Source organism: Lepisma saccharinum, chromosome 26 (assembly GCF_977018435.1).
Source record: "Lepisma saccharinum chromosome 26, izLepSacc3.1, whole genome shotgun sequence".
NCBI lineage: Eukaryota > Metazoa > Arthropoda > Insecta > Zygentoma > Lepismatidae > Lepisma > Lepisma saccharinum.
The window spans coordinates 20,183,866-20,196,112 of NC_139254.1; the positions used below are offsets into that span (position 1 = coordinate 20,183,866).

General features: G+C 38.0%; 1 protein-coding gene across 4 annotated transcripts in view; it reads right to left on the reverse strand.

Moving 5' to 3' along the window:
* LOC145979807 (phospholipid phosphatase 1-like) overlaps positions 1-12,247 on the reverse strand; it is a 255,062-nt gene that overhangs the window by 107,125 nt on the left and 135,690 nt on the right. For all 4 annotated transcript variants that reach the window (XM_083112820.1, XM_083112821.1, XM_083112824.1 and 1 more), the window contains exon 2: positions 8,425-8,530. In XM_083112820.1, the coding sequence (XP_082968946.1) occupies positions 8,425-8,530 (106 nt within the window). The remainder of the gene's footprint in view (positions 1-8,424; positions 8,531-12,247) is intronic.

Here is a 12,247-nt window from a genome sequence, read left to right on the forward strand (position 1 = left end):
CTCTTTTCCCACTACATAAAAATAGTGTTCAAATATATATTGAAATATATAGTTTGTATGCACTATTCATTTAATTACCATGTAGTAAAAATGAAACAATTTAAATTCACTACAGCGTCAAAATTCAATGAAAAGATAATTATGATTAAGAATGTTATTGGATACGATTTAAAATTGCTACTTTGACAAGTAAATTAATAGATATGGAACGCAACCAGTTTCGTAATTAAATATCAGTGACGCACCAGTGGCACAACTGAAACAGGGACGGCGCTACAGAGGGGCTGGGGGGCTCAGCCCCCCTGTAGACCCCCTAGATTTTTGTAGTAAACGGTAAACGCATTTTGACCGAAAACTGAAAAAAGTAGACGTTTACATTTTCCATTATAAAATTTCATGTGTAGCAAGTACAATGTTCAAGTACATTTTCTGGTTCGGTTAGATCGCAAGGTTACTTAATTACAATGTGTTCTAAAATTAAGTGGGGGGGAGTTGCAAATATTCCTATATAGGAGTGGCCACTGATCATTTGATACTAAGTAATTGGCCAATCACGAGTCGCCATATTTGCTACGAAATCTGTTGTCGTTTACCAACCTGGTAGTTATTCGTGGCCCTGTGAGATTGTTCTTTAATTGTTGGGATATACAATAAATGTATACAATTGTTAGCCTCTATAAATCGTATCACTCGAGTACCGACAATTGCATGAGTGTTAGCGATGTTCTCTCATTGGTCTCATCGCTACAGTTATCCTTATCGCTGCAAATATTCGATAGACAAATAAGATGTTAAGAATCGAAATGAGTACACAAACTACCTATTCGCCAGGAGTCCCGGGTTCGAATCCCGACCTGAGCATGGGTGTTTGTGAATCTCCCTTCATCAATTTCATTGCATCATCCTCATCTTCGCGATTAGTCAAAAGTGGCAAAAAAAGCGAAGTAAAATAAACCAAATCACAAGCATCTATTTTTTAAAATACTAAGAACTGGAAAGATTAAAATTAGGCTCCCATCCCTGACAGCCTAGCGATAAAACTGCTGCCATGATATCAAGAAGTCCCGGGTTTGATCCCGGTGGAGGTAAACATTTCATTAAATGATTCGGATTCTACTAGACTCTCGTCCCGATTAGCCCTGTGCGTATAGTGAACCTTCATACAAAATCCAATCAACTAATCATTGCAATACGGTGCGGGAAGCAGCACGCTTGTCCTACATGTTAATTAATTACCAGTTGGGATGTTAGAAAATAATTTCTGCAATATCGCCGTAGTGGCCAAATTTGATTGCGTGCAGGAAAATCAATCTTTGAAGCACATCTAAAACTATTGATTGATTGATTTGTTGTTTTAAGTCCACTGTATGCACAGAAGACTAATTGGTACTGGACCTACAGTTTAAAGTGGGATCCGAACCACCATGTGTCTCCACCGGGAATCGAACCCGGGACCCCTTAAGGCGACGACGCTACCACTACGATCGGGAAGGATCTAAAACTATTGATCCAATTCTGATCAGTGGTGCATAATAAAAATTGTTACCTTCGTAACTGAGAGAGAGATTGCAAAATCTTTGTATTTAAACACGGTTGTAGTTTCTCATAAAACAAACGTATCTTATCGTAGTTTCTTGCCATGGTTCATTTACTCTTGTTAGGAAAAATGTACTCTCGCTCTTTACATAGAAATCGTGTTGCGTGTAGTATTTACACGTAGCCTATATCCAGAGAGTTGATAAGGAGTATAATTTTTTATGGTGTATTTTGTACTGTTCGCATGAATAGTAAGTCTGTGATGATATTCCACTCAATAATGGCTTAGGAAAAGGAAACAATATAATTATTGCATTTTACTTGACATAAGAGATTCGTGCCTAAAAGTATTTTTTTATATGATGGAACAAAATGCAACATCTCAGTAATATTATTATTATTATTTATTATCTCCATAGGGTTACAATCAAGCCATACAACATTTAATTTTGAACAAAATTAATACAAAAAATACTTGATGCCCTATATAGTAAAAAAAATGCAAAAGTTACATATAATTGATTTCATTTTTGGATTGATTTGTTGTTTCAAGTCCACTTTATGCACAGTTAGGCTAATCGGGACTGGACCTACAGTTTAAAGTGGGATCCGAACCACTATGTGCCTCCACCGGGAATCGAACCCGGGACCCCTTGATTACAAGGCGACGACGCTACCAGTTACATATAAGGCAAATGTGATGAATTGACAATAGTATATATAGTGTGCTATAGTAGCAATGAAATAAAGAAAGTTTGAGAGCTATGCACATTTAGAAGAAAATAAAGTAAAGGTGTGTGGGTTTGGATATGAGTGTGTATGGAATTCCTGTTCGAAGTGCAGGGATGAAAATTTTAAAATATATGTGTGTGGGTGGGGGATGGTGGACAGGGGGGGGGGGTAAGCACTGAAAATAATATTACTGGAGTTAGAATTTATAGGCATGTGAACGTAGAAGACGACAGAATTGCGCTTTGCTGGTACCAGTAGCGTACGCAGGATTTCATCAAGGGGGGTGTTATTTCGAAAACTTTCTACAAATTCACATTGCCATTGTTTTATTATACTTTAATTAATAATAATAAATTAATTAATAATTATTATAATTAATTAGTTTAATTACTAATAATAATTACTACTAATGCAGCTGCTATTTATGAAAGAAATAGAACAAAATTACATTTCTTTTGTTTCTTTGTTACAAAATAATTGTCTAGTCAACGGTTATTTGTATATGATAAGTGAGACATTTTAAGTGTGAAGAAAATCCATAAAAACAAGCAAATATATTAAATTTATTGAAATAATCGAAATATGAAACTCATTCAAGGAGCCGCGCTGGTCTAGTCTGACAACCTCGTGGGAAATCCGGGTTCGATTCCCGGAATTGGTTGGAATTTATCCAGCCTTGTCTCCGCACCCAGCCTCATAGCAATGGGTACCTGAGAGCAACCCTGAGGGATGAAGGCTGCCGGAGCATGGTGCTGACACATCACCTGCAAAATAGTTCGAGATCGAGAATCTTTGGGGTCCACCACACCACTACGTGTGCCTTCATGGCACGGTGCTATATGCACAGGGGGAATTTACATTACCTTTACCTATGGAACTCGCCCAGGATGATGATGAAGCGCGAGAATACATGTTGCTAAATTCCACTGAGTCTATGTTTTCGTTGAAAAGTAAGTTTATAGACATTCCAACACATTTATCACTTCTAGGTGATTCACAAAGCACTTCTTCAACATTATGTAATGATGTGGATGTAGACTCAGCATCACTTGAGAGTTCACAAGGGGATGTGAAATCAGTACCGAGAAGAACGTTTGCAATAAGGTCGGCACACTGCGACGAAGCAAGGAATTTTCACAATTCTCGCGAGAGTCACTGCACGACTTTTTGCAAAAAAAAAATTGCAAAATTGAACTTTTCGGCCGCTTAGATTGTGTTTGGAATGTTGTGTTTTTCTTCATGCTGCATGGGAATAATAATTCAAATTATTATTATTATTATTATTATTATTATTATTATTATTATTATTACTGTCGCAGATCATTGACTGTGTTAAATTAGCCATTTTTATTTTTTTTCTATAGCATTTTCCATATTATTTCAAAAGCTCAAGGGAGGGTTTAAACCCGGTAACCCCCCCCCCTTGCGTACGCCACTGGCTGGTACTGAGTTTGACCTTCGTCGGGAGTGAATTCCAGATTACCGCTGCTAGGTAGGAGAAAGACTTCTGACCAAATCTGCTTTTTTAGGTTTGGGGATTACTAGGTCTCTATGTAAGGACGATCTGGTGTTTCGGGTGCTGAACTCAGAACGGAGCTTAATCCTATTATGCAGTGGAGATGATTTGTTATGTATGCTATGGAATACCTTATTCAGGTAGATGGAATGTATTCTCGAAGTGACTGTGGGTCTGACTAAAATATGTCACTGGTAAAATTATACCGTAGTAAGGTATTAAGTAAATACATTTTAGCCACTATTAGTTAGCCCCCGATAATTTGACTCCTAAATCTGTAGCCCCCCCCCCCCCACTTATTTCAGACTGGCGCCGTCACCGAACGGAAATGCAAGAGTTTTAGCCTTCAACACGTTCTGCTTATTGTTCTTATAGTTAATAATACGAAATGTATGTAAATTATCTATTAAGTGTAATAATACTTATATTGTGATTATACAGGACACCTGTACTGCAGACTAAGGGGGGAAAAATCTGAGTTTTTTATCATACATCGCGACGCATCTAACCGATCCAGCTTTATACAATCTGACATGACTTGAAACACAATACCTGGCAAAACTTGCTTGTGAGCGACTTCTTTGTGAACAAGAACTGGACAGAACCACAAACTCATATTCGTGGTCTGTGATTGGTTGATACGCTCTGAAAATGCATGGTAATGTGATGTCATTTCAGGCATGCGAAAAAATATGGTTATGCACTTGACATTTATGAACAATAGAAAGAATGTGATGGCATCTTATTGCACAGAATTCTTTGGGTATGCAATGCAGTTTCCTTCAAGTAGCAGGATGAAGCAAATACGCAGATAATCACATTCATCTTTCAGAACAGTGGCGTGCTTAGGACGGGGTGGAGTGGTGGGGTCCTAACTCAGCTTTAGCCCCAGTAGGAAATTATTCACTAATATATATATATATATACACACATATTTACTGCTCAAAAGATAAAAGTAGTCACATGTAGAACAAACATTAGATTTGAAAACAATGATTGCATGTACAAATTACCTAATATGGCTACAGCTAAATTCGAACCGTCTTGTCTACAGCAAAAATGGCACTACCGTCGCAGCTTCGTTCGCCATTTGTTAAATACATCTAAATGCTTCATATAATGCAAATCAACGTGTTTGCGACACTTGGTCAGTGTGCATCGTGGTGCTTAGGAGCCATGGCTGATCGTGAGGAAACTAAATCTTGCTAAGATTTATGAAAAATTAAGATTCTTTGTATACCTGTTTGTGTAGTCGTGTCAATTCAAAAAAATGTGTCATTAATTGTTCTGTGTCTGTTGAAATTTTTAATACATACTTTACTAGTGTAGAAATAAATGTGTGTATAATTTATGTAAAATACATAATGTATTGTGTAGGATAAAATAAATATATACAAAAAAATATACTAAAAAAATTGAAATATGGCACGTTATTCTGGACACTGAAATGTGAAATAATTTCTACCAACAATGCCATAGTTCATAGTAATAGTAGAGGGGGCATATTGTTGCAAGTAATTCTATGTCGCTCAGCCATTGTCACAAAAGAGGGACATTTTAGCGTCCCTTTTTACGTTCCAAAAGAAAAAAAACTGTCCCGGATAATACGAGACATCTTGTCACTTTAATGTTGCTTCATGAAGCATCATCCACTGACGAGGAATTCTAATATTTCATTGCGACAAAAGTGGTTTTTGAGTTTGAATCCTCTGCACGGATTGTTCTTGCACTGATTGTCGAGTGCAGTGTCGACGCTAGCGAATCCCAGAATGGCGACAAGTCTGATAGGTTCTATATATTTAATGACAAAGAGTATAGAGTACGATATGTTAGTCCATTGATGATTTTACTCGACCATTTTTTATATTTTTTGTTCACTGTTAAAAGCTGCCGCGACCGATTTTTATTTAAATATGAATATTTCATTGTACCGGGTGTCCAGAATTAAAGTTACCCAACTCAGAGCCCTCTGTAGCCTGTTTGAGGCATCGTAGAACTCTGAAATATGGTGAATCCACTATGCAGACCATGGGAAAGAGGATGGCGATAAAAAAAAATAAAAAAAATAGTTCAATTTTCCGCCACCAGGTTGAAATCTGGCACTGTACTTCCATGATGAGTTGTAATAATGACGTAAACTGCTCCAATTGGTTATGGATTTGCCTTTACCTTGCAATCTTGCAATAAACGAGAGATTATTTTCTCGCAACTTCCAGCCACTAACAAATGTATTTCATTATTACAGCGCCACATTTCAACCTGGTGGTGGAAAATTGAACTATTTTTTTTTTTATCGTGTTCTGCATAGTGGATTCACCAAATTTCAGAGTTCTACGATGCCTCAAACAGGCTACAGAGGGCTCTGAGTTGGGTAACTTTAATTCTGGCCACCCGGTACATTAAAGTTAGAGCTGAGCCGATAGCACATACCGATATCGATTCCCACTGATAGCGATGCTTGAAAATTTAAGAAAAGTTGTTCAAAGTATTCATTAATATTAGTGGGTGAATATTCCACTTCTATTATAAACATCAGTTTAGCACAACTTTGCTTTAAAATAATAATAAAAATACATCAGAATATTAAAAATGACCGTTATGTAACCACAAAATAGTTTTTCACATAATATTGGTACACAATGAATGGACAATTCGAATTATGCAAAACTTCCAGATTAATTAGCGAGTTTGGCCCTCCCAACCAAGCTTTTGGATATATTATTATGCCCAATATTTTTTTTGAAGTTTAAGTCTATTTTATGCTCATCATAGGCTAATCAGAAATAGACCCAAAGTTTTAATTTGGATCCGTACCACTGTGGAATATACCTCAGGGGGGATAAGAACCCGATACCCCTTTAGAGAATAGATTTTTCTTTTATTTACTTATTCACTTTCCTCCTCATTTCTGATCATTCAGTTTACCGTGGCAATGGGAGAAAATATGAAATTATGAAAACGACACACAATGACAATCACCTATACAGGGCCTCTTCGATGCGAGTTAACGTCGTCGCCTTGTAATCAAGGGGTCTATGGTTCGATACAAGGTGGCGACGCTCACGATGTCAGCCTCGGGTCTTCACACGCTTTACACATCTGGATTGATGGAAGGTGTCACTTTGTCAGTGTTTCAGTTAGTAACGGATTAGTTTTTCGGTACTCGCGTGGAGTAACGTGTTACACATTACATAATTGTAACGTTACTTCGTTATTTCCTCTTTACTCTAAACGCTTTGCTTTGATAAATTTACACCTGCATGATTTATTTTTCAAAGATGGAGCATGCTCTGTGTGCTATTCTCGTGTTACACTGGGAAAACATACACCACAGAGTATGGGTGTGATACATGTGTAAACAGCTAAATATCCTTACAGTATGAAATAACGCTAACGCATTACTTTTTAAAGCGAAATAACGGTAACACGTTTCTTTTTAAAGCGAAATAACGGTAACACGTTTCTTTTTAAAGTAAAGTAATGGCGACGCGTTACTTTTGAAAGTAAAGTAACGGCGACGCGTTACTTGTAAAAGTAAACCAACGGCAATGCGTTACTTCTAAAAGTAAACCAACGGCAATGCGTTATTTCTAAAGTAAACCAACGGCAATACGTTACTTCTAAAAGTAAACCAACGGCGCGCGTTACTTTTAAAGTAAACCAACGGCAATGCGTTACTTTTAAAGTAAACCAACGGCAATGCGTTACTTCTAAAAGTAAACCAACGGCAATGCGTTACTTCTAAAAGTAAACCAACGGCAATGCGTTACTTCTAAAGTAAACCAACGGCAATGCGTTACTTCCAAAAGTAAACCAACGGCGCGCGTTACTTTTAAAGTAAACCAACGGCAATGCGTTACTTCTAAAGTAAACCAACGGCGCGCGTTACTTCTAAAAGTAAACCAACGGCGCGCGTTACTTTTAAAGTAAACCAACGGCAATGCGTACTTCTAAAAGTAAACCAACGGCGCGCGTTACTTCTAAAAGTAAACCAACGGCGCGCGTTACTTTTAAAGTAAACCAACGGCAATGCGTACTTCTAAAAGTAAACCAACGGCGACGCGTTACTTCTAAAAGTAAACCAACGGCAATGCGTTACTTCTAAAAGTAAACCAACGGCTACGCGTTACTTCTAAAAGTAAACCAACGGCAATGCGTTACTTCTAAAGTAAACCAACGGCTACGCGTTACTTCTAAAAGTAAACCAACGGCAATGCGTTACTTCTAAAAGTAAATCAACGGCAATGCGTTACTTCTAAAAGTAAATCAACGACGACGCGCGTTACTTCTAAAGTAAACCAACGGCGACGCGACACTTCTAAAAGTAAACAAACGACGACGCGATACTTTTGAAAGCAAGAAATTTTCTGTTACTTACACCAACTTTGCGTCATTTGAAACGTAGTCTTTTTTAATAGTCACGATGCCTCAATTTGGTTCCATTGTAAGTACTGTTCGAACTTCCAAGTGGGTTGGCAGTCGAACAGTTTGCTGTTCACAGCTGATGCGCTTGAACACGCAAAAGCTTAAAAATATCTAATGACGCACTGTTCAGATGCTACGTGTTGTTCAAGGCAGACACGGCAAACAAATTGGCAGCAATTTTAAACGAGAGAATACATAGAAAGTGTGAAACTTACCTGATACAACGACGAGAAAATCCACAATCCAACTCCATCGCAGCTTGGAGGGCATCTTCTGCACTGGCGGTGGGTTTGCGTCCCGCTCGGCTTTTGTCGTTAGTTCCTGCAGCGAAAGACAGAGGTCGTTACTAGTCGGCTACGCAAGGTGTACTGCTCTGCGTTTACATCAGGTTGTTTTGTCATGATAAAGCACGCGCGTATCACCTTTTCACGTGCTTTTTTCAACCCGTGGGACACTTATAAACCTTATCGATTATGATAATACTTTATGTCACGAGTTACACATACAAGGCAAATGCACGTGTAAATGACCTTCTAGTTCCATTCTCGACGAGGGCCCGTCCCATTTGACGAATTGTAAATATTGTTAGCAGTGTTTGCAGTAACTAGTGACGCAGTTACTTTCTCGAGTAACTTGTAATGGAATTAAGAGTTACTTTGCAACAACAGCTTCCAATGAGAGGTGCGATGTTTAGATTGAAATATGCCCATATATATTTGTATAGAAAGAGAGCGATTCTGGGTGTAAATGGGTGGCCTTGCTTTCTTTTAGTACACCCCAGTAACCAGTGGCGTGCGCAGGATTTTCGAAAGGGAGGGGTTATGTGTATATTTTTTAAGTAGTCAGTCCTCATTTTGACATATTTTCCTGCCAATGACGTTCTTTTTTTTTAGAAATACTGGACCAAAGGGGGGATATAACCCCCTTGGGCACACCACCGCTATGCAACTGCTATGTTGCAGGCCAACGAGGCTCTGGCGCCTCGACCTGCGACCAGGATGATCCTCTACAGGGCCGGACGACTGCCCGGGGCGCCGTTTTCAAAGGGGGCGCCAAACAGGGGGTTATCCTCCTTGATTAGCACCAAAATCTTATTAATTCTGTGTACATAAGCGTAGCTATTTCTTTGTTTATTTTTAAGTCCACTTATGCACAAAGAGGATAATGAGGACTGGACCTACAGTTTAAAGTGGGATCCGAACCACTGTGCAATGTGCCTCCACCAGTTATCGAACCCAGGACCCTTTGATTACAACGAGGCGACATTACCACTACGCCATCGGAGAGGCCACTTGAATTTATTGTTGACAATAATTAATTGAAGCTACTGCTGTATTAATAATTATATTGCAAGATCCTGTAGCAATTTAAGCTAGGAGATTACTGTTATTTTGATTTCAATATGTAGGTATTAAATATGCCCATGCCTGCAATAAACGTGTTCTTTAATAGTAACACTTTAAGTATTTTAAAAATAAGGCTATTATATTTCGTCATTAAAACCGTAAATAACATGGTCATATTTTTTATTGGATGAACGTGGAAAGTAGTAGGACCACGGAAAAAATGTTGGGAGGGAGGGGGGCAGGGTTAAAAGTATGCGAAAAAAACATTATCGTGAGGCGCCCTCTGTAGAAGTTGTGTTGTGTCGTCCATATGTGTTTGCGATTGTCCCTTCATCTTTCATCCTCATCGTCGCGATTAGGCAAAAGAAAAGCGATGTAAAAATAACATAAATCAATCAATCAACAGGTTATTATTGTTGGTATTAGTATGTGTTTGCAGTGAGTTACTCTTTGGAAACTTTCTGACCGAAGTGACACAGGGGTTTCACACCAAAGTGTGTCACGGGCCACATCCGGCCTCTATAAGAGCATTCACTGCACATGCGACACCAACAGGCCGAGGCGACAATATGTTGGGAAAAAAACGACCCTTTCCCTTTGTTTTCTCACTCACTCTCTCTTTCTCCCATTCTCTTTTTCGCTTTACCGTTTTCTTCTCTCCCTCTCTCTCTTTTTTATTTTCCACATTCTCGTACCCTTATCCACCTCTCTCTTTTCTTTTGCTTTCTCTTTTTCCCTTTCACGTTTTCTTCTCTGCCCCTCTCTCAATCTATTTTGCTTTTCCCATCTTCTTTATCCCCTCTATATTTTTCTCTTTCTATTTTGTTATATATAGGTCTCGGAAGTTGAGGAAAAATCCTTTTTTTTCCCTAATGTCCGAAGAAGAGGCCCAACATAATATATGTTCATTTTGGGTCATTGTAGGCCAGAAAAAGGTGGGTTTTATTTGTCCTTTTTTGCCTTTTTCGGCGATTTTTGGCTTATTGGCCCTTTTTTAGCCTTTTATTAGGTCTTAACGGCTCTTTTTTTTGCTACTTCACCTTCTTTCGACTACATTTTTACTGCCCATGTAGTAAAGAAATAAAAAAAATGAAATAAAGAAATATATTTGAACCATCCCTGAAACGAGATAAAAACATTTTTGGACGACTGAAATAGGATCCGAAGTCCTATTTCTGTACACAAAAAGGGCATTATATATACACAAACATTACTCCCTCCAGACTATTAGAAAGTTGCTAGGAACTTTCTAGCAGGTGGCTTTCACTTTCCAACTGTACTCTCACCTAAAAGGCTAAACATAATTACTTTCATATAGAAAGTGCAAGGGTCCCGGGTTCGAATCCCGGTCGGGCTTGGTTGTTTGTGAATGTCCATTCATCACTTTCATAATATCATCACTCATCCCCATCTTCGCAAATTAGCCAAGAGGCACAAAACGCGAAGTAAAATAAAGTAAATCAAATCAAATCAAAACATAGAATGTGAAGAGATATTCATATAGAATATCTCACGCTCTTTTTCCTTCATTCTTCTTCCTTCTCCTCTCCTCTTTCTCTCTTGTCCTTTCCACTCTTTCTAACACCTTCTTCCATTCTTTGTTTAACTTCAGTCCCCCATTCCAGTTCATTATGTCTTCTTCACCTTTCTTCTCTATTTCCTTGGCTTCCTTCCATTTTCTCACTAGCATTCTCTTCTCCCTTCCTATCGCTTAGCCTCATCCCACTCTATGTCATGTCCTGTTTCTCTCGTGTGTTTAAATATTGCATTTCTCTCTCTCTTAAGTCGTACATCATCCCTATGTTGTGTGAAAGCCACCTGCTAGAAAGTTCCTAACAACTTTCTAATAGTCTGGAGGGAGTAATGTTTGTGTATATATAATGCCCTTTTTGTGTATCTTGTTACTTTTGTACTTGATACAGAGTCTGATGAAGACCTTGCTAGAAGGTTGAAACGTTACGTTTTAGTTTATGTTTTTAATAAAATAAATTACTGCCTTGGTCAGCATATTTAGTTTTTCATAATCATGGAAACAAGGCTTAATGGTATTATCATTAAATATGTAATTAAAACTGAAGTTATTAATTAATTTGGATCACATTTGTACGTCCTTTTTCCGTTTTTAGGTTGTTTTTTTTAAATTTTTAGGTCTTTTTATATGTATTTTTTTGGCAATTTATAGGTCTTCAACTTCCGAGTCCTAGTTATATATCTTGCTTCCTTTGCCTTTCGTTTACTTCCATTTCTCTTACCTCTTTATCTATCTTTCTTTATTTCCCCTGTCTCTCTTTCTCATCTAATTTCGTTTGTGTTTTTATATCTTTTTATCCTTCCATCTTTTCCTATTTGACTTTTATTTCTATCCCGTTTCATCTTATGTTCAATTCTTTCTCCTGTTTTCTGTTCAATGATCTTTCTCTTTCTTTCGTCTTTGAAACTTTCTCGTGTAGACTATTGGTGGGCATAAGCCAGGGTGCGAAATATTGGGGGATGGGGGGATTTCCCCACCAACAATCTTGGCCTCAAAAATCTCCCCCACCAACAATTTCCAGGGGGGAGAGTTTTCGATACAACAAACAAAAGATAAGCAATTACTTTTAATTTAAAATATACTGTACTAAGAATAATATCGAATACATACACAAATTAGTGTAGTTGTCAGTGTTCAATGCTTTTTCTCTCAAGAGATGAT